Below are 27,144 nucleotides of genomic sequence, written 5' to 3'. Positions count from 1 at the left end.
GCTAGTTTATATTCCTGGAGTGACCCCAAAAACAATAGGGGTCGTCTACTCCATAAGCCCTGCCACCCTATGAAATCTGAAGGTTCTAGGGCATAGTGTGACAGGCGGATGGACGGACAGACAGGGCAAAAACTAGGGGAGACATAATTCATACTGATCAATTCTTAAGCAGTTTCTCTGTTGCAGACTTCAGTTTGTTTTAACACCACAATACAATACCACTATCACAACAGTATTTAAAATCTTGAAAACACTAACCTTGATTTCCTCAACTGATAGCAGTGTTGGTGGCCTTGGTCGCCATAGTAACTGACAAAACCTGTCAAGCTGTTGCTTCTGTAAAAGACGACCTTGGAACGACCATAACCAATAACCATTGTCAACCTGTACAAAGCAGAAATCATAGCAGAATTAACCAATGTCTATCTATACAAAACAGAAATCATACCAGAATTAACTAATGTCTATCTATACAAAGCAGAAATCATACCAGAATTAACCAATATCAATCTATACAAAGCAGAAATCATACCAGAATTAACTGCTGTCAACCTGTACAAAGCAGAAATCATACCAGAAACAGAGATGCTTTTCAGAAAAGCGCATGTCTCCCACAACTGCCTAATCATCTAAATAGTAAGTCAGTCTTTATATACTATTTATATAGAGCACATGCGCATGCGCCTTTTTTGACACCAAAATGACCCATATACTACTTTTAAAAGTAACATAGGCGTCCTTTTGAGGTCAAAAGTGTGCAAGAAATCTCAGCGTTTTTTGGTAATTCAAGAGCCATAATTCTGAAGTGCCATGGCCGATTTGGCTAGTTATCGAACTTGGCCAAGCACTTATTGGCAAACACATTCTGTTCAAGTTTGTGAAGATCGGATGAGAAATGTTCGACTTAGAGTGCAGACAAGCTTTGCGACAGACAGACACACGAACACACAGGAGTAAATCATTGTCTCCCACACCACTGTGAAATCACATGCACGGATTTTCAGTGTTCAGATAAAAAGAACAGGTTTTGTCTCATGCTGTAGTGGTTTTCCAACACTACATTCAGAAACTCTAGCCAGTTATTTACATCATTACACTGATCAGGACAACAACGGCCATTCATCACACTCAATCGAGTATCTCTTAATCGTTTATATACAATGTCATTAACAAAGTAAATTATCTTTATGTATGAGGGTTGCATTTTAAAGCTCAAAAAGCTTTCCTAAAGTATTTTTGCCCAACCATACTGGAGCCACTAAACTCTTAGAGAACCTTAAACTCTATCAGTGCTCAGAAACAGTCTATCTCCATAAAGTACTTTGCGTTACTTTCAGAGACTCTACTTTAAGCATCACAGAACAAGTCAAACTACTTTAACTTTTCCAAAACTTTAAATTCTCTTTTTGATTTTTTTTAAAGATGCAAACAGGCAAAAAAGGTTGAATTAGTACCTTACTTCACATGAAACTGTGCTCAGAAACAGTCTAACTGTAAAGACTCTTTGGTGTTCATAATCCTTAACTCATACATTTATTTTTCTAAGTCTTTCAAAATGTTGAAATATACTAATCCACCGACAATTTTTGACAGTGACGTCATTTTGTCAACAAACTATAAATAACCACGGTATATCCCCAAACGGATGTATACTTATAATAGATAGAAATATTTCCTTATCGTATGAGAAACTCTAAAGTAAGGTATGGCTCAGTGGATGTGTTGGCTACTTGTCACGCAGGCGATGTAAGTTCGAAACCAGTGATAGGCAAGGTATATTTTATGTGAAAGACCAGTTACATTTGCTTTCCTTGATTTGGAAAAAAGTTGCTTTTATGTTTTTCTTGTTAGTTTTTTCTTAATTATCAATCATTTATTTTATTATGAAGTATACCAAATGTTTAAGCAACATATGCCTGTCTCACCGTCAGTCCATTGTGTTTTAGAATAGATATTGCTTTCTCGTTATTCTCCAAAGGTTCGTTACAGTTAAAAACGTGTTCATAGCCATTTTAGCCATTTTATGTAGAGTGAAATGACGAACGTTTTCTACACAATTTATTCTGTACGCATAATTCGTGAAGCACTAGAAAATCAAGGTAACTTTATAGTTGAATACATGGTTCATACAGAATATCAGAGACAAAATTCAAGTACTTTTGAAGGACTTTTTACAATTTTTCAAGCACTATTTTTTTTTCAAAACCACGACCTAATCTGAACAACTTTTATTATGAAATGCAAAAATAAAACAACCATCACTTGTCACACTTTTGAAATGACATAATTCGATTATTAGATTGATGTGATTCACTATTTTGCTGAGGTTTATCGCTTTTCTTGTGATTTTTTAGCACACTCCTACTAATGATACCTCAAAATTTTGTCACACGACGTACAAATACACTTCGTTCTGTCTGCTCTATAGGGCTTCAGCCACTGTTTATATTCGTCTTTTGTCTCCCACTTACTTGAGTAAACACGTTTATTTTTCTTACTCATTTTAATTCACTGGAAACACTCGCAAATAGCTAAAAATTGCGAGTTATTATTCCCCATACTTTTTTAAACGGAAACCGAAACATGCAAACGGTGATATAGTAGAAATAGCACTCTGTAAATATCGATAAAGTGTGGCCGTAGACCACTATAATAGCATACGAGTGATCCAATCCTGCAATTTCACGAATTTATTTTCATTTTCTCCGATTTATTTTAAGCCTTTAATTCTTTTTGCAAAGCAAAGTTACGGAAAGAATATTTCAAGGAGTGAAAGGTCAAATTCAAGGAGTTTTTTTTCAAAATTCAAGTACTTTTCCAGGTTTTTTAGGGTTTTTGTCATTTTCAAGGAGTTTTCAAGGACTACCATCGAATTCAAGGACTTTTCAAGGCCTGTGCGAACCCTGGAATAAGAAAATATTGTGCGGGGAAAAAGTTCCACCGACCAGATTCGAACTTGGTACTTTTTGGTTACTACAACAGCGCTGTTATCCTCTGGGCTACATATCCATGCAGACTATAGGTACAGAAACAAAATGATAATCCAGTACAATATAAGGTAACAAGAGCTGTCGGAGGACAGCAACGCTAGACTATTCAACAGCCTTGTCGATTGAATGAATACTAGCGTCGAAAAAGGGGCATAATTCAGTAAAAGAGCAAAATAGGGTTATGGAACCTGCACAGTGCTTATCAGCTCAGGACAGTGGACAAGTGTGTGAAGTTTCAATCTATTCCCCTTAGTGGGTACTGAGATACCAGCTTACATATAAGAATTTAACCAAAAACTCCTAAGTTGAAAAAGGGGCATAATTTTGTAAAATGCAATGTTGAGTTATTGACCTTTTGCACTGCATGTCATATCATGACAGTGAACAAGTGTGTGAAGTTTCAATTGTTTCCCATTGGTGGAAACTGAGATACCAGCTTACATACAAAAACTTAACAAAAAATTTCTATGTTGAAAAAGGGGCATAATTTTATTAAAAAAGCAAAATAGAGTTATGGGACCTGCTTTGTGCATGTCAGATCATGACAGTGAACAAGTGTGTGAAGTTTCAATCCATTCCAATTAGTGAGTACTGAGATACCAGCTTACATACAAAACCTTAACCAAAAATTTCTAAGTCAAAAAAGGGGCATAATTTTGTAAAAAAGCAAAATAGAGTTATGGAACCTGTGCAATGTAAGTCAGTTTATCACAGTGAATAAGTGTGTGAAGTTTCAATCCATTCCCACAAGTGGTTGCTGAGATACCAGCTTACATACAAAAACTTAACCAAATCGGGACGCGGACGCATGTGCGAGTCCAATAGCTCTACTATTCTATGAATAGGCGAGCTAAAAATTGGAAAGTAAACACAATATAACGTCACTGTCAGGTATCCCTGGTCAGATAGTAAACGTAAAAGTTAATCGACCGTAACCTTAATCGCCTGTTAAAGTTTTGAACAACTGGGTTCAGGCCTCTAAAAAGGTTGATATGGTACCCTACTTTACATGAAACTGTGCTCAGAAACATTCTATCTCCATAAAGTACCTTGATGTACTTTCAGAGACTCTAGTTTGTTTAAACATCATAACACAAGCCAAACTAACTAAAGTTTTCCAGAATTTCAAATTCTCTTTAATCGTTCATTTATTACCAAAGATGCTAAATGGCCTTTAAAAAGGTTGATATGGTACCCTACTTAAATGAAACTGTGCTCAGAAACAGTCTATCTCCATGAAGTACCTTGATGTACTTTCAGAGACTCTAGTTTGTTTAAAGGTCCATTACTAAGGGAAAGTGAGTTGGCAATTTTTTTCATAGCCAGTGCATAGACTTCTGCAAGACACTAAATAACGAAGATTGGCAGGTCAAAATTTACAGAAGGTCTTTTGAACTCAAAGAAATGTATGTGTATTATGTTGAAATTTCAATGAATCGACAGAATGACCCCCCAGGTCTTTTTAAGTTTCTTCATACTTCATAGAAAAATAACTGTACATATACTGCGATTTATTTCGAATTTCTACATACCAACTTTCATTTTCCAATAAAATGAAATAGTTTCTGTGCTTTTTAAAAGAAATTAAAATGTTCACTTTCCTTAGTATTGGACCTTTAAACATCATTACACAAGCCAAACTAAACTTCCACAGAATTTTTAAATTCTCTTTAATTTTTCACTTATTACCAAAGATGCTAACTGGCCTCTAAAAAAGTTGATATGGTACCCTACTTTACACGGAACTGTGCTCAGAAACAGTCTATCTCCATAAAGTACCTTCATGTACTTTCAGAGACTCTAGTTTGTTTAAACATCATAACACAAGCCAAACTAACTAAACTTTTCCAGAATTTCATTCTCTTTAATCGTTCATTTATTACCAAAGATGCTAAATGGCCTTTAAAAAGGTTGATATGGTACCCTACTTAACATGAAACTGTGCTCAGAAACAGTCTATCTCCATAAAGTACCCTGATGTACTTTCAGAGACTCTAGTTTGTTTAAACATCATTACACAATCCAAACTAAACTTCCCCAGAATTTCAAATTCTCTTCTATTTTTCATTTATTACCAAATGTACTAACTGGCCTCTAGTTTGTTTAAACATCATAACACAAGCCAAACTAACTAAACTTCCCCAGAATTTCAAATACTCTAATTTTTCTATTTATTACCAGAGATGCTAACAGGCCTCTAAAAAGGTTGATATGGTACCCTGCTTTACATGAAACTGTGCTCAGAAACAATCTATCTCCATAAAGTACCTTGATGTACTTTCAGAGACTCTAGTTTGTTTAAACATCATTACACAAGCCAAACTAAACTTCCCCAGAATTTCAAATTCTCTTTAATTTTTCATTTATTACCAAAGATGCTAACTGGCCTCTAAAAAGGTTGATATGGTACCCTACTTTACATGAAACTGTGCTCAGAAACAGTCTATCTCCATAAAATACCTTGATGTACTTTCAGAGACTCTAGTTTGTTTAAACATCATAACACAAGCCAAAAGTAACTAAATTTTTCCAGAATTTCAAATTATCTTTAATTTTCTATTTATTACCAAAGATGCCAACTGGCCTCTAAAAAGGTTAATATGGTACCCTACTTTACATGAAACTGTGCTCAGAAACAGTCTATCTCCATAAAGTACCTTGATGTACTTTCAGAGACTCTAGTTTGTTTAAACATCATTACACAAGCCAAACTAAACTTTCCCAGAACTCCAAATTCTCTACAATTTTTCATTTATTACCAAAGGTACTTACTGGCCTCTAAAAAGGTTGATATGGTACCCTACTTTACATGAAACTGTGCTCAGAAACAGTCTATCTCCATAAAGTACCTTGATGCACTTTCAGAGATTCTAGTTTGTTTAAACATCACAACACAAGCCAAAAGTAACTAAACTTTTCCAGAATTTCAAATTCTCTTTAATTTTTCATTTATTAACAAAGATGCCAACTGGCCTCTAAAAGGGTTGATATGGTTCCCTACTTTACATGAAACTGTGCTCAGAAACAGTTTATCTCCATAAAGTACCTTGATGTACTTTCAGAGACTCTAGTTTGTTTAAACATCATTACACAAGCCAAACTAAACTTCCCCAGAATTTCAAATTCTCTTCAATTTTTCATTTATTACCAAACGTACTAACTGGCCTCTAGTTTGTTTAAACATCATAACACAAGCCAAACTAACTAATCTTCCCCAGAATTTCAAATTCTCTATTTTTTTTTATTTATTACCAGAGATGCTAACTGGCCTCTAAAAAGGTTGATATGGTACCCTACTTTACATGAAACTGTGCTCAGAAACAGTCTATCTCCATAAAGTACCTTGATGCACTTTCAGAGACTCTAGTTTGTTTAAACATCATAACACAAGCCAAAAGTAACTAAACTTTTCCAGAATTTCAAATTCTCTTTAATTTTCTATTTATTAACAAAGATGCCAACTGGTCTCTAAAAGGGTTGATATGGTTCCCTACTTTACATGAAACTGTGCTCAGAAACAATCTATCTCCATAAAGTACCTTGATGTACTTTCAGAGACTCTAGTTTGTTTAAACATCATTACTCAAGCCAAACTAAACTTCCCCAGAATTTCAAATTCTCTTTAATTTTTCATTTATTACCAAACGTACTAACTGGCCTCTAGTTTGTTAAAACATCATAACACAAGCCAAACTAACTAATCTTCCCCAGAATTTCAAATTCTCTAAAATTTTTTATTTATTACCAGAAATGCTAACTGGCCTCTAAATAGGTTGATATGGTACCCTTCTTTACACGAAACTGTGCTCAGAAACAGTCTATCTCCATAAAGTACCTTAATGCACTTTCAGAGACTCTAAGTTTGTTTAAACATCATAACACAAGTCAAAATCAAACAACTGAAAGATTTTTCGAAAAACAAGAGCTGTCACTAATGGTGACAAATGCCCCCGCAGCGCCTTGACCTTTGACCTGGTGACCCCAAAGTCAGTTGGGGTTGTGTACTCAGTAAGTACTATCAGCATGTGTAGTTTGAAGGTCCTGGGTGCAGTGGTTCGCGAGTAAAGTGCCTTCTTGCAAAAAGTTAACGTTGTGACAAATGAACGAACTAATGAACGGACAGTTGAAAACTAATATGCCTCCCTTCGGGGGCATAAAAAAAAAAACTTTTCCAGAAATCCAAATTCTCATATTTTTATTATTTACTACCAAAGATGCTAAATGCATCACAGCACAAGTCAAACTATGCTCAGAAACAGTTTATCTCCATTAAGTACCTTAAGTAAGGTACTTTTTGAGACTCTAATTTTTGTTTTAAACATCCTAATACAAGTCAAACTACTGTATACTTTTCCAGAATTTCAAATTCTCTTAATTTTTTATTTATTTGTAAAAGATGCTAACTGACAAAAAGGTTTAATTGGTACCTTACTTTACATGAAAATGTGCTCAGAAACAGTTTATCTCCATAAAGTACTTAAAGTACTTTAATGTTTATCTCCATAAAGTACCTTAATGTACTTTCAGAGACTGTAGTTTATTCAAACACTATTACACAAGTCTTAAACGTTTCCAGAATTTCAAATTCTCTTAATTTTTCATTTATTACAACAGATGCCAATTGACCTCTAAAAAGACTGAACTGATATCTTACCTTACATGAAACTTGTGCTCAGAAACAGTTTATCCCCACCAAGTACCTATGTGTACTTTCAGAGACTCTAGTTTGTATAAGCATCATAACACAAGTCAAACTATTCAAACTTTTCCAGAAATTCAAATTCTCTTATTTTTTCCCCCTAACTATCTGACTGGCATCTAAAACTGTTTAATTTACGTTGCTATTTAGTACTTTGTTTTACACCAAAACTGTTATGTGCTCAGGAACAGATTATCTCAACAAAATACCTTGATGCACTTTCAGAGACTCTAGTTTGTTTAAACATCATCATATGGTATTCTTTTAGCATTAGTCAGCTCTAGTTTATCTCTGACAAAAATAATCCTACACTTTCCATCAAGTTTAATATCATCTTCATACATGTTTTATATATCTGGTATAAACTGCCATAGGTTGGTTGCTTTACATCTAGCAATACTGACCTTATGTCCCCACCAGCTGACTCCAGTAATGACATATCTTCCAGTAGGGTCCCACTCGACGTCTGTAGCCATAAAGTGCTCTGTCTGAGCCATCACAGTCATATCAGCTGTATCAATAAACTCAAGTACTCCATTCATACTGAAAACACAACAAACATACAAAATATGTATCTGAAATCTGTATGTTAATGGTGCAGAAAAACTAACTGTTCGTCAGTTTAGGCTCGAAACACTTACAGACTCCAAAACTAATGCTCTACAACTTCACCCTTAAACTGCTGAGACATCTAAGCCTCTAGATTTTAATTTTTTAGCATACCATGTCAAACAAGTATATACTGTTAAAGCACATACAGCAAACACACAATAACCCATTATATCACAAACTTTATCATCATACAACCTTGAATTCATTTAACTTACTTTCTAAGACCAGCCAGGACAATAAACTGACCAGTTGGACTCCAGAATAGATGGTTAGCTGTACGTCGTTCAAATGTTTCTACAAAATAAAGTCAAATGTGTCAAAAACTTACAGGTAGAATTTATGATTCTTAAAAACTGGTATTACCTTACACCAGCCTTCATTACTGAAGAATTTTATTAATTTTATTTCTAGTCGTTATAAGGCTCATTATACTTTGAGAGTATCACTGTAAGCAGAGTAATGTCCTAGACCTACCTAAATGTCTGATGCATTGACACTAAATATGCTAGAATTATTGACCATACCAGAAAATTAAAACAAGAAACCTACTCAGACTGTCCACTTTCCCCTGCGGTCTGACGATATAGAACGACACCGAGATCCTTGGATTCTCGCCATGAATGAAAGCAAACTTGTTACCAGTTGGCTCCCAGGCAAATGCCAATACGTTTTCTGTAACAAAGCATTTGGATGAGTACTTTATTCTACAATCACCACTTAAAGATATATAAGATAGAAATTCATCTAAAATTAATATGTTTGTGTGTAAATACAGTACTGTGTGTTATATTTAAATAGTACACACCCAATACATACAAATGTAGTTAAGTGCACTTTTTAAATGTGATCTACCATTAAACAAATGGAAGTATTTTTAAGACAGGACTGTTATACACAACTTTTGATCATAACTGTAACTCTATAAACACATTAAGGTGATGTCACTTTTTGAATTTCCGGTGAATAACAAAAAACCAAAGAATATTCAGTTCTTTCCAAAAACTGTTATATTATGATTCAACCAAATAGTTTCCATTGTCTACCAGAAAGGAACAATTCTTATATCTTAATATTGAGATTTGATACCTTTATAACAGACAGTAAACTAAAACAATAGACATTCATATGTGACGTCGGTGAGCTCAACAAAGCAATTTCAAGCACAAATATTAAGGTATCCGATCCATAAATAGCGCATATCACTTCGGCAGTTATCGGACGATGTCGGTATTTTCCGGAATTTTCATTCAGGAACTTAGTTTTATTTTATTTTTTACATTTTTGAATATCATTTAATAAAACCATTAATAAAAAGACAAATACATAAAGAATTGTTACCAATAGTTTTCTATTATCAAAAAATTACGGAGTTCTCGTCTACTCTCTTACAACGAGATGCAATGGCGGCGCCCATGAAAAAACATTGCCAATGCCGATTTAAAAAAAATAAACAATGATAAACGTTTCACATTAGAATTAACAGTCTATCGAGTGATCATATGGTACGATGGGCGCCAAAAAAATATCATTTATTGTGCTAACAAGACCTGTCGGCTCTGAATATGCTGCGAATAGCCCAAAACATTCGGGTTGACGTCATTTCGACATGTACAATGATCAGATGATATAGAAAAAGTAGGCATCGAAAACAACGATTGTCCACAAAACGCTTGATTTATGTAGGTGTTTTAGGCCGTATTTTATTATTTGCTTGTAAAAACTCAATGGAAGAAATTTTTATGAGATTATTTATAAATTCATAAACATTTCTACAGGTATATAATCGAAGTGCAGGTCAAATGGTACAGTACCACAAAACAGGCAATGTTCCCAAAGGCAGTTGCTAGGGGTCTGGTAACCGGACGTCTAGACCTGGAATCTAGAGGTCCGGTTATCAATACGAATGCTGAGAATGGTATTTACAAAGAGGATTTCAGAAGTTTGCTCTCGTATTTTACTTGTCATTTTAAATGCTTTGTAAGTGACAGGAAACAGAAGTATTTATAATTCTTTAGTCCTTGAAAAAATGGATCGTAAGTTCGATAAATTATAAATAGGAATTTGTACGCTGTACATAATCGGAGGCATTTATCAGATAAATATATTCTCCTTATAAACAGTTCTCAGTATTCATACTAATTGGGACAAATTGGGGGGAAAACATGCTTTTTTGCTTTGGAACTGCTTCCTTTTAACGCAGGTAGATTTATACAGGAAACAGCCCTGACACTGATAATACAGCATTAAATAGTGTATGTATATTGAATACTGAACCTTTAGACTCCAGGTCTTGAGGTCCGTTTACCGGATCCCTAGCCACTTCCTTTCCCCAAAGGCCAAACCAAAAATTTCAGATGCACTGCAGCACGAAGTAGTAAGCATGTTATTTTGATGAAAAAAGATCTTAAAATAGGATTTGATAAAATATATGAATTGTGTTGAATATAGTAATTGATAATTCTTCAATTTTAATGTAATTTAAACTACTAGCTTGGACTGTTACAAGTACTGTTTATGTATTGATATTGAAAATTAATACAAGCTACATGTTATATGTACAAAGCTGTTACTGCATTGGTTATAGCCCTTTGGCATCTGTGCGCCATTTGTAAGCATCAATGTTAAATAAATAAGTTGTATTTGCGAAAAGAGTTATTTTAGACCTCAAAAGGTTTGTTATTGGTTTAATTTGATAGACTGAGGTACATCTTATCTATGCTATGATATGTCTGCGTTTATATTAATGTTTGTTATGTTTTGAAAAAGATGGAATGCTTTTGTAATATGTTTTCGTTACTCAATGAAAATTTATGATGTCAATAAATTTATAATAATTTATATCTGAAGAAGTTTTCTTGAACCGAGAATTTGTTAAGTTCGTTTCAGTTTTGACACAGAAGTGTGAATTACATACAGTCCTGGTATATTCTCTAGTATAACATGTATAACATTTGCATTGACTTTCATATTATTTTGTGCTACTGTTAAACCTTGATGATTCTTATTATACATTTTAAAGAAATGATAGGTTAGGCATCCCTTTACCGGACCTAGAACAGAGTAAGGCATACTGCCAACCATTATAATATACGGTAAACACATTTAGTGTTTAACATCTGCAAACATATCCTAGTAAATCCATTGAACGGCTTGCTACATTTATGACTGAAATAAAATCTATAAGGCTATTATTAAAAATCATTTGTTTGTGGTAACATGACCTACCTGTGAAAATCGCTGTTACCCAACTTTTTTTCCTGGACATTCGGATGAAATGTTTTTCCCTATATGATTATATACAAAAAAAAATCACTACCAACCGACTCACAAAACAAGAGGACCATGATGGTCCTGAATCGCTCACCTGTCCCAACATGACCCAGTTTTGAACTGAGTATGACTTCATTTTTTTTCTATTATTTGACATAGTGACCTAGTTTTTGAGCTCATGTGACCCAGTTTTGAATCTGACCTAGATATCATCAAGATGAACATTCAGACCAACTTTCATACAGATCCCATGAAAAATATGGCCTCTAGAGAGGTCACAAGGTTTTTTCATTATTTGACCTACTGACCTAGTTATTGATGGCACGTGACCCAGTTTCAAACTTGACCTAGATATCATCAAGATGAACATTCTGACCAATTTTCATGAAGATCCATTCAAAAGTATGGCCTCTAGAGAGGTCACAAGCTTTTTCTATTTTTAGACCTAATGACCTAGTTTTTGACCGCAGCTGACCCAGATTCGAAACTGATCTAGATACCATCAAGATGAACATTCAGACCAACTTTCATACAGATCCCATGAAAAATATGGCCTCTAGAGAGGTCACAAGGTTTTTCTATTATTTGACCTACTGACCTAGTTTTTGATGGCACATGACCCAGTTTCAAACTTGACCTAGATATCATCAAGATGAACATTCTGACCAATTTTCATGAAGATCTTGTGAAAAATATGGCCTCTAGAGAGGTCACAAGGTTTTTCTATTTTTAGACCTACTGACCTAGTTTTTAATCACAGTTGACCCAGTTTCGAACTTGGCCTAGATATCATCAAGATGAACATTCAGACCAACCTTCATACAGTTCCCATGAAAAATATGGCTTCTAGAGAGGTCACAAGGTTTTTTTTATTATTTGACCTACTGACCTAGTTATTGACGGCACGTGACCCAGTTTCAAACTTGACCTAGATATCATCAAGGTGAACATTCTGACCAATTTTCATGAAGATCCATTCAAAAGTATGACCTCTAGAGAGGTCACAAGGTTTTTCTATTTTTAGACCTAATGACCTAGTTTTTGATCGCAGCTGACCCAGTTTCGAACTTGACCTAGATATCATCAAGATGAACATTCACACCAACTTTCATACAGATCCCATGAAAAATATGGCCTCTAGAGAGGTCACAAGGTTTTTCTATTATTTGACCTACTGACCTAGTTTTTGAAGTCACGTGACCCAGTTTCGAACTTGACCTAGATATCATCAAGATGAACATTCTGACCAATTTTCATGAAGATCTTGTGAAAAATGTGGCCTCTAGAGAGGTCACAAGGTTTTTCTATTTTTAGACCTACTGACCTAGTTTTTGACCGCACGTGACCCAGTTTCGAACTTGACCTAGATATCATCAAGATGAACATTCTGACCAACTTTCATAAAGATCCCATGAAAAATGTGACCTCTAGAGAGGTCACAAGCAAAAGTTTACGCACGGACGGACGCACGGACGCACGGACGACGGACGACGGACGCTGCGCGATCACAAAAGCTCACACTGTCACTTTGTGACATGTGAGCTAAAAAACTTTGAATTGTGTTACGCGAGTCTCTGATGTTTTCTTTAGTGCTGGAACACCCTTGTCTTATACCCTGGATGTAAGATGAGAATTGTCCTGTCATATGTATAACGAACTATGTCTATATAATGTACATATTTTAAAAACATTCCTATTTTTTTTTGCAGCAATGGTCTGTGTTGATGCTATTTTCTCTGAAAGCAAACTGTCAGTAATCTGCAGCCATTCAGCTACTGTTCCAGAAACTTGAAGAAAGGCGTAAAAGGCAGCTTTTATTTCTCATTTTGCCTTTATTAGGTTCATACAGAAGAGAGAAATTTGCTAAGTTTAAAATTAACTTTAGATAAATTGTAAAGAGCCGGAGTCATAGTGATTTATATTTGAGCCGCGCCATGAGAAAACCAACATAGTGGATTTGCGACCAGCATGGATCCAGACCAGCCTGCCTGTTTGCTTTCAAAGCCTATTGCAAATAGAGAAACTGTTAGCGAACAGCATGGATCCTGACCGACTGCGCGGATGCGCAGGCTGGTCTAGATCCATGCTGGTCGCAAACCCACACCATGTTCATTGTTGGTTTTCTCATAGCGCGGCTCATTTTGTTATTTGTGGTGTGATATGCCAAAGACATATATGACTTCAGTCTTCATTTTATGATCATGTATATGAGGAAGTTTTCTTTCACATAAAATGTGCTGTTATCATTTTGCACCTGTCCAGCTAATATATACATGTAAGTCATATACCTTCAAGCTGTGTATTGTTGAAAATGTGATTAAAACTTCTGTCTTACCCAACAATTTAGTGTATTGTTGTTAAAAAAACATGTTTAGACTTGGCCTGATCCTTCACTGCATGTCATACATCTTGATGAGGTCACTTTTATTTATGTACACCCCATTATCATTGGTAAATGAGGTATATAGTGTCAACACTGTTTGAACTGTCTGCCCATCAGTCCCACATTCTGGTGTACATTCTGATGTACCATTTCCATCCAATTAAAATGAATCATGTATACTTCATCAACATGAAATGAACATTAGCATATTATCAGAACAGATAATTATTTTTTTAATTATTCCCCATTTGACTTGACAATATTACATAGATCTGTACAACAGCTTCCATATTCAAATGAAATTGGTATATATCATGAAGCAAACATAAGCATAATGTCAGATTATTATTTTTTGAGTTATGCCCCTTTTTATTATATCACATCTATACATTGTGTCCTCTGCTTCTACTACATATTCATGTAATTCAAATGAAACTTGGAATACATCATCAGTATGAAGTGGACATGTGCTTATTGTCTGACCCTATTTTTAGTTAAGTCCCTTTTTGGAACTTAACATTATTACAGCTATATCAGTTCATAACTTTCAGTTTTCATTAAATTCAGAGTTATGCCCTTTTGAACTTTTTTAATTCATTTTATAAGCATTCTGAAGGGGCATAAGTCATACAATATGACATCATTCCTGCTTTTAGTATTTAAAATTAACTCAATTTTATAATATTCCTACTTGATCTTAATGTTGATAATATGTCTCATTTCAGTGAGCTGCCATTACCACAGTACCTCAGATATGTAGGAACCATGACATTCGGGCATTTCTGTTCTGTTGAAATAATACTTGAGCTGGAACCATGACATGAAAGAAGACCTTAGGAAATATATGCAAGTGGAGGTTGAGACATTAAATTTGAAAAATGAAAAGACTTATGAAGCAAATAGCAAGTTCTGAATGCTTCAAACTAACTGTTAGTAGACTTTGGATGATTTACTGCAAACAGAGGGCAAAAAAGACCCAGATACAAATGTATCATAACAATGCTTACATGCCAAACTTCCAGGGCATCTATACAGGAGAATTCAGTTGAAAGTCCAGGAGATTTCAGAATTTACATTGTACCTAGTTTAATAGTATAATTAAAAAGATAGTTCTGAATTCTTTTTAGTAAATCTGATTCATTTTTAAATCTACAAGGTATTGTCATCATTTGTTGATCTTTGTCAGCTTTGGTCTTGGTTAACATTTTTGCTTATGTTCCTCTTTTCTTCGAAACTATAAGAAATATAGCTTTGAAACTTAGTTCACCTGTTTATCATCATTAGATAGCCAAGAGTCATAATTCCCACTTCTGTCACTTTTGGCAGAATTATGACCCCTTGTGTACCTAGAAAATTGGAATTTCTTGGTTAAATATTTGGTTAAATTAAATGTTTCATACTTTAAGAGCTATAGCTTGAAACTTTATATGCTTGTTTATCATCATTAGTTGACTAAATAGGTCATGAACCATAACTATTGCTTGTATTCTGTCAGAATATGGGCTTTTTAAATTTGTATTTCTTGGTCAATTTTTTGTTTAGCTCGACTATTTGAAGAATAGGTAGAGCTATCCTACTCATCACGGCGTCAGCGTTGGCGTCACACCTTGGTTATTTTTTTCGTACCATTTCACATATTGACAAAACTTTTTGAGGTAATGCTTTAAAACTTTCAACACTTGTGTACCATCACCGTGTCAAGTTTTAGGCAAGAATACTTAACTCCATCAAGGATTTTGGCTGAATTATGGTCCCTTTAACTTACAAATCTTGGTTAAGTTTTCATACCAGTTCATATTTTGTGCAGACTGTTTGATATGTGGCTTTGAAACGTTTATACCACTTGTTTATTTTATCTGTAGGCCTGGCAAGAGTACATAACTCTGTCAAGTATTTTGGCTGATTTATGGTCTTTTTGGACTTGAAAATTGGTTCAGTTTTTGTACAAGTCCATGTTTTGTCAAAACTTATGACATGTTGCTTTGAAACTTTGAACACTTGCTTATCATCATAATTTCCATCTGTAGGCAAGAGAACATACAGTAACTATGTCAACTATTTTGGCTGAATTATGGCCTTTTTTGGACTTGGAAATGGTGAAGTTTTTGTACAAGTCAACGTTGTGTCAAAATTGTTTGACATGTGGCTTTGAAACTTTGGGCACTTGCTTATCATCATGATCTCAATTTGCAGACAAGAGTACATAACTCTGTCAACTATTCTGCCAGAATTATGACCCTTTTTGGACTTGAAAATCAGTTAAATTTTTCATACCAGTCTATATTTTGCCTAACCTGTTTGTCAAATGGCTTTGAAACTTTTACCACTTGTTTACCATCATAATATACATATGTAGGCAAGACTACATACGGTAACTAGGACAAGGACTTTAGCTCAGTTATGGCCCTTTTGTGAGAAAGAAATTCGTTAAGTTTCGCATGCGATTCCATATTTTGTCTAAACTGTTTTATATATGGCTTTGAAACATTGAACAGTCTTGCTTACCATCATGATCACATATTGCCATATATTGCAAGACTTATCCAGATCCACAAAAACAGGTACATTGTTTGTCTAATTTATTTTTCATCTTTTGTCTGAAAATCTCTGGTAATATTTTGACCCTATACTTCCACCAATTCTTCGAATAGTCAAGTGCGCTGTCAACAGACAGCTCTTGTTTGTGAATACTATAAGATCTATTTGCTTTAAAACTTTGTACATTTCTTTACTATCAGTAAGTGAGTAAGAAGATCAAGAACCATTTATAACACTTTCTATTGCATATTGTTAAACGTCAATCAATTACAGGCAAGGGTAGGCACCCGCAGGCGTTTCTGTGGTTCATACCAATTTTGACATATTTTAATGAATGTCTGGGGTAATTTTGACTAAAAGAGGTTGCTTAAGTATTATGATAGCATGGTTTTTGATAATTTTAGATTCTGACATTTGAAAGCAGTATGGGTAAAAAAAGAACATGTCAGTAATGTAAATGCTATAATCTTTTTACTGAGGTCTGAAAAAACAAAAAGGAGAAATATACTTATTTTGGACCAATTTTCTCCAGTTTGGATTGATAAGTTTTCATTGAAAACAGCTGTAATAGAACTAAGGTCACTTCATTTGTAACATGTATTGTAAACTACACTACTTTCAAGTCATAATTTGTAATGAATCACAAAATTTTGAAGTAACAAATTTATATTCAATTCCTTTTGATTTTGCATTATTTTTGCTGGTGGGTGGGGTAAGTCTATTTATATAGTGTTTTTTTTCTCTAAAATACAGAATTGCATGTTGTTTTTCTAATGGCTTTTACTTGCAAATATTTTAAACTATCATATTTATAATCTTGAAACATGTAACTGATGGAACATACTGTTTTCAACTTAACAATATGTTATGTTGTTTTATGTACCTGCAAATATTTAGTTATTCGTAAAGCGAAGTTGACAGCTAAAGTTATTGCATTTTATATTTAAAAGAGGTATATTAATACTATGTATTGCATCAGACATCTGATAAGATGTTGTTTTGTCTGTTGAAGTAAGCAGTTGTATAACTTAAATGTTTAAATAGAAAAACAGCCAAAAATATGCAACATATTAGATTAATTTTGGTGCTAACTTCAGCTTTATTAGACATTTTTGATATTGGTTACCTTGATATAGTCCGTCTCGTAAAATTTTAAAATGCATGGTGACCTATACTTTTTAATATTTATTTCATCTATATATACAGCTATCTTAATTTTTGAAAAATTCCGGAAAGTAAAGAATGTAGAAAGGTCTGTAACTCTTCTTCAAATAATCTGGATTCATAATGGTTTCAGTGATTTATGTATAAATTTTACGAGACAAGATTTAGATTTTTGTTATTTATCTGCAGATAACTTCGATAAAAATTCAAATGTTTGTATTATTTTTCAATAATATAGTGTTTTGTAGGTCATATAACTATTTGGAATGGAAATCACATGAAATATTAGCAAAATAAAATTTTGAAATATAAACTTTGGCTATTTTTAGTTTATTTATGTCACATTTTCATGTAAAGGAAAGAATTGTAAGAGTTATCTCCCCAGTTGAGTTATGCTCCTTAATATTTGCATTTTTCAAACTGCCAAATGGTAAACTTTCATAAAACAGCCAAAAAGGATAACGTTACCAGGCATATATTTTAAGCCATTTATGGATCGGATACCTTAATGTGGAATGTAAAGTAAGTTACACACTACAATATCCGTCCAAGATACTTTCAAAAACAATGCATTTGCAGAATAGAGAGATAAAAGTAATTTTGACAGCTCGTGAAAACTAATGACAAATTTTGACAGGTATATGATGACTCATGACCTAATTAATTTTTTTCTGTTATTTCAAACTTCCAGTTTGATTTTCATAAAATGGGTATTCTTTATTGTAGCTTACAACTCGTACATTAAAACTATAAAAGAATATATTGTTACCTCACTGTCGTTTTGTCTATCCATCTCTCGTACAAATTCCTATTGTTTCAGTCATTTGTCAGTAATTAGAGCAACTCACAGTGTTGCAATCATACAAAACACATCCCTTATTTTCACATAGATATTGAGGATCTATCTAATGAGCACTTGTATTGGAAACACAATTTCAATACCGACTGTGTATTGTAATAATGCTAAACTATCTCAGCCGTGACATCTCCTTAAGTTTAAATTAATCTGATGGTAAGTTTCTACACTAGAGCTAAAATTTAACAAAAGCTGTCTGTAAGACAGCACGCTCGACTTTTCTCAGTGCTTGACTCTGAATTAGAGCTTTGCCAGTATAAAACTTTAACCAAAAAATTCTAAGTTAAAAAGGGGCATTTATATAACTCTGTCAAAATTCAAATCAGAGTTATGGGGATTGTTTCTCCTGGTGAAGACTTTGACAGTAAATAACTAATCAAGTTTCATGTCAAAAGTTTTGATAGCAACAGAGATATTTGACTTTATCAAAAACTTTACCCAATGGCAACACCGTGGCAAGTGCGATAGCTCTACTTTTTCTTTGAAAAGTTGATCTAAAAATGAACAGCTTTAATAATAATAATAATATAATAAGTCTTTATTTAACGAGGCAACATATTTGGGCAAGCCCAATCTAACAACACATTTTACATACAATAATTACAAAAAAAAACAACAAGAGCTGTCACAGGAGACAGCACATTGACTATTTCGATGCTGGATAGTGAAAATGGGCACATCTGAGGAAGCTGGAGCAGTCACTGGAGTGTTTAATAACTCCAATGTGGATGAAGGTATTGGACAATAGCTTATGTTAAAAGAATTAAGTAATAAGAGAGATAAAGATAAAGTTATCAAAACCTTAAATAAGTATAATTCTAAGCAAAAAGGGAGCATAATTCATGAAATATTGGTGCAAGAGTAACGTACCTTGTGTCATATGATGCTGAACAACTATTTTAAGTTTATATCAAATCCTCTCTGTAATAACAGAGATATAGTGAAAATGCATCAAATTAACCTTAAATTCTCAGTAAAAGGGGGCAATATTTACGAAAAATTGGTGCCAGAGTTATGGACCTTGTGTCATATGATGTGGGTGATAAGGTGGAACAACTGTTTTAAGTTTGAATCAAATCCATTTAGTAATAACTGATGTAGAGTGAAAGTAAAAAGGGGGATAACTCATGAAATATTGGTGCAAGAGTTATGGCCCTTGTGTCATATGATATGAGTGATGATGTGGAACAACTATTTTAAGTTTGAAATAAAATCCATTTAGTAATAACAGAGATAGAGTGAAAGTGCACCAAAACTTTAACCTGAAATTCTAAGTAAAAAGGGGGCATAATTTGTGGAAAATTGGTTCCAGAGTGATGGACCTTGTGTCATATGATGTGGGTAATAATGTGAAACAACTATTTTAAATTTGAATCAAATCCATTTAGTAATAACTGAGATAGAGTGTAAGTGCACCAAAACTTTAACCTGAAATTCCAAGTCAAAAGGGGGATAATTCATGAAATATTGGTGCAAGAGTTATGGCCCTTGTGCCATTTGATGTTGGTGATGAATAACTATTAAATTTTAAGTTAGAAAACAAATCCATCAAGTAACAAGAGATCACAGAGTGATCTTGGTGCCCACCAATGTGCCATTTTTGAGTGTTCCAAATTTCAAGACACTGACTAGCTCAAGGTCAAATTTCATTTCCGTGCACAACACTGTGCATGTGGTCCAAATTCGAAAGCTGTAGCTTGAGAAATGTGAAAGTAGGTCACTAGATCAATTTCAAGGACAAAGTTCTTTGTACACAAAACTATGCATGTGCATCAAGTTTGAAGGCTGTAGTTTGAGAAATCTGAAAGTAGGTCACTAGGTCAATCTTAAGGTCAAAGTTTATTTCAGTACACAAAACTACGCAAGTAGTCCAAATTTGAAGGCTGTAGCTTGAGAAATGTGAAAGTAGGTCACTAGGTCAAAATCAAGGTCAAATTACACTTCAGAATACAAATCTATGAATGTGGTCCAAATTTAAAGCTTGTACCTTCAAGAATGTGAAAGTAGGTCACTAGGTCAATGTCAAGGTCAGAGTTTGTTTCGGTACACTATCCTATGCATGTGGTCTAAATTTGAAGCCTGTAGCTACAGAAATGTGAAAGTAGGCCACTAGGTCAATGTTAAGGTCAAAGTTCATTTCGGTACACAAAACTATGCAAGTGGTCCAAATTTGAAGGCTGTAGCTCAAGAAATGTGAAAGTAGGTCACTAGGTCAAAATCAAGGTCAAATTTTATTTCGGAAAACAGAACTATGCATGTGGTCCAAATTTGAAGCCTGTACCTTCAAAAATGTGAAAGTAGGTCACTAGGTCAATGTAAAGGTCAAATTTTGTTTCGGTACACAAAACTATGCATGTGGTCCAAATTTGAAGGCTGTAGCTACAGAAATGTGAAAGTAGGTCACTAGGTCAAAATCAAGGTCAACTCAGGTCAAGGTTCATCTTGCCACTCAAAACCATACATGTGGTCCAAATTTGAATGTTGTAGGTTATTGACAAGAAGATTTTAAAAGCTTTTCCCTATATAAGTCTATATGAAGCATGTAACCCCCAGGGCGGGGCCATATTTGACCCTAGGGGGATAATTTGAACAAACTTGGTAGAGAACCACTAGATGATGCTACATTACAAATCCCAAAGCCCTAGGCTTTGTGGTTTGGACAAGAAGATTTTCAAAGTTTTTCCCTATATAAGTTTATGTAAACCATGTGACCCCTGGGGCGGGGCCATATTTGACCCTAGGGGGATAATTTGAATAATCTTAGTAGAAGACCACTAGATGATGTCACATACAAAATATCAAAGCCCTAGGCCCTGTGGTTTTGAACAAGAGGTTTTTCAAAGTTTTCCCTATATAAGTCTATATAAACCATGTGACTCCCAGGGCGGGGCCATATTAGACCCCAAGGAAATAATTTGAATCATCTTGGTAGAGGACCACTAGATGATGCTTCATACCAAATATCAAAGCCCTAGGCTCTGTGGTTTTGGACAAGAAGATTTTCAAAGTTTTTCCCTATATAAATCTATGTAAATTATAGAAATAAACAAAGGGCCATAACTCACTAAAAAATTGTTGAACCAGTCTGATTTTCAGGGGGATACAACTAGGGTACCAATACATCATTCTGACAAAGTTTGGTCAAAATCCCCCTGGTAGTTTCTGAGGAGATGCGATAACGAGAAATTGTTAACGGACGGACGGATGACGGACCACGGACACAGAGTGATTTGAATAGCCCATCGTCTAATGATGGTGGGCTAATTACAGAGATAAAGAGAGAAAGTGCATCAAAACTTTAACCAAAGTGCGGACGCGGAAGGAGGCCGACGTCTGGTAAAGTAGGACAGCTCTCCATACTTTGTTTAGTCCAGTAAAAAAAAACAACAATACATACATTTAAATCACAGTACAAGGATTAGAACCAAAGTAAGCAAGAGATTTACGAAAGAGTTCTACAGAGTTTTGGAACCTTTAATAGTTGTTGGCAGTAAAATCTCAATCTTGTGTGTTCAACATATTGAAATTTGCTTCGTAAATAATCTGGACATTGTGGGGATTCTATTTGCAAGGATTTGAAGACCACTATTGCTTTTTTGTAGGCTATATGTTCTGGAAAAGTCATCCAGTGAAGTTGTTTAACCCTTTTCCAATCAGTACTCCACTGGAAACCTACACCTACTGGGAACATAGATCTGTGTGATCTGATAAGCCTGTCTGAACAGAGATATTTGCCTATGATAATATTTTGCCAGTTATTCACATAAAAATGAGGGGGTGTTTCACTTTAAACTATTCAAAGTAACAAAGGCCATGCAAAAAACATAACAACACATGCACAGGATGGGAGATAATTAAATAAACTTACAGTAGATGACACTTGCTAAGATCTTAGTGGGGAGTATGTCTATTTAATCCCCACTCAATTAACACTAATAATTTCCAGTCATTGACACTTAGTTGATATTTGCTGATTTCCTCTGATATATTTTCCTTTTTTATTGCTTTATTTTCCATTTTATCACATCTTACACTGACATTATTTATGCACAATTAAATTCTGACTATGTACAAACTTGCAATACATTCATAATTATATATAAACACATAAAATATATACTATATACTGTAAATGAAATTGTATTATATATATCATAGTTGAAATATTTGTCTATATACATGACTAAACAATATCTCCCATTGATATTTACATTTAACACTTCCTTGATTTGTTTACTGTTTTATTTTTTTGTACTTCCTATTAAATTAAAAAAAAATCAACAAAATTAATACAGATTTTATTCATATGCAAGTAGTTCAATTTGACACCTGACCAAATGTTTCTTTGAAAAGCTATGAGATTGCCTGAACGAAAACTATGATAAATAAATAGATAAATAAAATTTAATAAATGAATAAATAGAGTCTGCTGACATTCGTGATTTGAGTCCCCATTTTGTCGGCTTGTTAGGTATTTACTGTTTCAGCAAAAACCGGCCTTTGAAACCAATCACTGCTTCATCAACTGACAGATTACGACTTGGATGGGTAATATCACTCTTGAAATTTCTGTTATAAAGGTGTATAAGTGGCCAGACTTTGAATAACCTGTCGCGATATTGTCGGTCGGATCAGGCTGATCACAGTTATTTGAGATGATTTTTCAACTTACACCAAAGTTGAATAGGAATGTTTTGGTAAAACCCTCTACTCGAAGTCGGTCACCGGAGCTCCAGAAATATTTCACATAATGTTACGTTTCTGACGATTATCATAATCAAAGAAGACAGTCCGTATATAATTTCATAAGCTGTTGTTTTTCCCTGAGCCTCCCAAACATCATCATCCCTTCAGTCAAACTGTTGTTGTTTATGTTGAATTTCTTGCCTTGTACCAGTACCATAAAAAATTTGGTTTCTTCAGCAATCATTAAAAAAAAGGAATCGAACTTTGTGTCAAAAAAATTATAAAATCTATTTGATATTTCAGTCAAATTTTGTTCGCCATCACGAATAAAGTCCCTAACATACCTCGATGAAATATTCGAGTCAGATTTCAATAATTCATCAAAGGTCGTAGGTCTTCCAAAGGGGTGTCACATTCCGAGTTATTTTCTATTTGTCACGAGTATAATTCTACTATTTCAGACGTATCGGAGTCGCTTGATAATTTCTCCGACCAAATATCACTAATATTCACATCTGAATCTGGATCCCGACGTAGAATTTCGTAAATATCGTCGTGACAAAATTGTCCGAAATCTCTATCGCTATCCGCCATTTTGGTACATGTACAATTTTATTTTCTGAAAAGGAGTTGGGGATTTCCAAAATTTGCTGTATAAATAGTAACGTTTTGAAAGCGAGACTCGGGCATGATCGTAAAATGAACTTTTCCTAACCGATTTAAACTTTTAAACCAATAAGTTTTCGTCGTTTTCAATCGGAAAAAGACGAATATTAAACAGTGCATTATCCGGGCGGTTTCAGGCGAATCGTTTGTAGACAGCACGGGCGGATTGAGGCGTTTCGTTGGATAAGCGATAAGGGCGGATTGGGGCGATATGATTGGAAAAGGGTTAAAAGAGTTCTTCAAAAGGTGCATCATATGGCTTATCTAGTATTATTATAGCTGCTCTTTTTTGAAATTTAATCAAACTGTTATGAAGTTGTGAGTTACAATTACCCCATATGATAATGAAATAGTTTAAGTGTGGCAAAATATAAGCATTGTAGAACAATTTTCTTGTATGTAAACTTAGGCAAGATTTGATTCTTAACAACAGATATAATTGAGAGTTACATTTTTTAAGGATTTTATTAACTTGTTTTTTTCCAGCTTAGATTTTGATTGACTTGTACTCCTAAAAGTGTTTCATCTTCCACATTGTCTAACACTTGGTTATTCATGAAGATTTGTGTATCCGAGTTATTTTCAGATATACGTCTGGTTGTAGACATATACATAGTGTTAAGTTAGTGTTGTTTTTTTTTTGGCATTTGGTATCATGGAATTTTGAGTGCATTAGCTTTCAACAATATCAAGTTGACTCTGAAGTTTACCCTGAAGTTCAGATAACATTTTCCAATATGCAGAATTGGTGGTATCATCTGCAAACATATTTGCGCTAGCATCATGAACATGCAGAGGCAGATCATTTATGTATAGAACAAGAAATGCGGCAATGCCACGAAACCAGGTTTTCAACACTTTTCATAAGAATAAACAAGAGTGCCAGAATGTCACAATATACACCCGTCACATTTCTTTACTCTAGCACCTGTATTTGCAGATGTAATTTTAATTTTGTGGTTGTTTAGTAATCGTTGTAATTCTTTTGTTTTTCTAAGTCCACAAAAAAACTCCTTACCAGGTAGAGATACCTTAAAATACACCTAAAATTAGAAAGTAACAACTATGTTGTACCACAGAAAAGTGGTCTTGGTTTTTCCCTACGGTCAATTATAAAAAAGTTACAATATAAGTTATTTATAGTAATAACTAAGGGAAGTTAAATCTTAAAAAAAAAAAAAAAAAAAAAAAAAAAAAAAAAAAAAAAAAAAGTCCACACAGAAATCCTTACCAGGTAGAGATTGGTCAAAATACACCTCAAAACTGGATGTAACATGCATGTTGTACTACAGAAAAGTGGTCTCGATTTTTCCCTACGTCTAGTAATGAAAAAGTTACAATATAAGCTATTTATAGTAACAACAAAGGGAAGTAATTCTAAAGAAGGGAACTGCGCAAGACACTTCGTCTCATGATGGTGTATAATTGTGCCAAGTTACATCAAAATCCCTCTATGCATGAAGAAGATATGCTCCGGACAAAGTTTTCATTCTTGTATCCTTTGACCTCTAAGTGTGACCTTGACCTTAGACCTAGGGACCTGATTCTTGCGCATGACACTCCGTCTCATGATGGTGAACAATTGTGCCAACTTTCATCAAATCCCTCCATGCATGTAGAAGATATGCTAACCCTAACCCTATTTTTAGTAACAATGACCTTGACCTTGATCCCAGAAACCCCAAAATCAATCCCAAGCTACAACTTTATATAAGTTTTCTATACACCAAGTTTCATCATGATAGCTCATTTCTAAGTTAAGTTATTGACCAGAAACCCTTTTTCTATTTTAAGTAACAGTGACCTTGACCTTGACCCCAGAAACCCCAAAATCAATCCCAGCCTTTGTCTTGATATAAGCTACATACATACCAAGTTTTATTCAAATATCTTTACCAAAACAAAAGTTATTGACCGGAAACACCAGTTTGACACCGTCGCCGCCCGCCCGACATCTACCCCAATCTTATAACTCTGGTTAATAAACATGGTTCATACAGACCTTCCCAAAAAAATTCAAGTAGTTTTCAAGGAATTTTCAAGTAGTTTTCGTCCATTTTCAAGGACTAAAATGGGCGCAATGTCACTGTTGCTGAGACAGGAAATAACCAATTTAAATCCAATTTAGGACAAAATTAAACAAGAGATCACAGAGTGATCTTGGCGCCCACCAAGGGCCATTTTTGAGTGTTCCAAATTTCAAGACTTACTGACTAGCGCAAGGTCAAATTTCATTTCCGTACACAACACTGTGCATGTGGTCCAAATTCGAAAGCTGTAGCTCGAGAAATGTGAAAGAAGGTCACTAGATCAATCTTAAGGTCAAAGTTTTATTCGGTACACAAAACTATGCAAGTGGTCCGAATTTGAAGGCTTAGCTTGAGAAATGTGTAAGTAGGTCACTAGGTCAAAATCAAGGGTCAAATTTCACTTCAGAACACAAATCTATGCATGTGGTCCAAATCTGAAGCCTGTACCTTCAAAAATGTGAAAGTAGGTCACTAGGTCAATGTCAAGGTCAAAGTTTGTTTCGGTACACAATTATCCTATGCAAGTGGTCTAAATTTGAGGCCTGTAGCTACAGAAATGTGAAAGTAGGTCACTAGGTCAATCTTAAGGTCAAAGTTCATTTTGGTACACAAAACTATGCATGTGGTCCAAATTTGAAGGCTGTAGCTTGAGAAATGTGAAAGTAGGTCACTAGGTCAAAATCAAGGTCAAGTTTTATTTCAGAATACAGAACTACGCATGTGGTCCAAATTTAAAGCTTGTACCTTCAAAAATGTGAAAGTAGGTCACTAGGTCAATGTAAAGGTCAAAGTTTGTTTCGGTACATAAAACCAGGCATGTGGTCCAAATTTGAAGGCTGTAGCTTGAGAAATGAGAAAGTAGGTCACTGGGTCAAAATCAAGGTCAAATTTAATATCGGAACACAAAACTATGCATGTGGTCCAAATTTGAAGACTGTACCTTCAAAAATGTGAAAGTAGGTCACTAGGTCAAAATCAATGTCAAATTTCATTTTGAAACACGTAACTATGCATATGGTCCAAATTTGATACCTGTACCTTCAAAAATGTGAAAGTAGGTCACTAGGTCAAAATCAAGGTCAAAGTTTTTTCAAGTGCACAAAACTATGCATGTGGTTCAAATTTGAAGGCTGTAGCTACAGAAATGTGAAAGTAGGTCACTAGGTCAAAATCAAGGTCAACTCATGTCAAGGTTCATCTTGCCACTCAAAATATACATGTGGTCCAAATTTGAATGTTGTAGTTATTGA

The 27,144-nt window shown here is 34.4% G+C and overlaps 1 protein-coding gene across 2 annotated transcripts in view; it reads right to left on the bottom strand.

Annotated features, from left to right (window-relative positions):
• Positions 1-27,144, bottom strand: part of LOC123563957 (eukaryotic translation initiation factor 3 subunit B-like) — a 53,117-nt gene that overhangs the window by 11,953 nt on the left and 14,020 nt on the right. The window contains exons 12-15 of one of the 2 annotated variants that reach the window (XM_045357151.2): positions 8,851-8,973; positions 8,517-8,595; positions 8,094-8,232; positions 259-384 (exon numbers count right to left, since the gene is read on the bottom strand). In XM_045357151.2, coding sequence (XP_045213086.2) covers positions 259-384; positions 8,094-8,232; positions 8,517-8,595; positions 8,851-8,973 — 467 coding nt within the window. The remainder of the gene's footprint in view (positions 1-258; positions 385-8,093; positions 8,233-8,516; positions 8,596-8,850; positions 8,974-27,144) is intronic. The other variant, XM_045357152.2, reaches the window with a different exon arrangement.

Source organism: Mercenaria mercenaria, chromosome 2, assembly GCF_021730395.1.
Source record: "Mercenaria mercenaria strain notata chromosome 2, MADL_Memer_1, whole genome shotgun sequence".
NCBI classification, from domain to species: Eukaryota; Metazoa; Mollusca; class Bivalvia; order Venerida; family Veneridae; genus Mercenaria; species Mercenaria mercenaria.
This window is presented reverse-complemented; position numbering and strand designations above follow the sequence as displayed.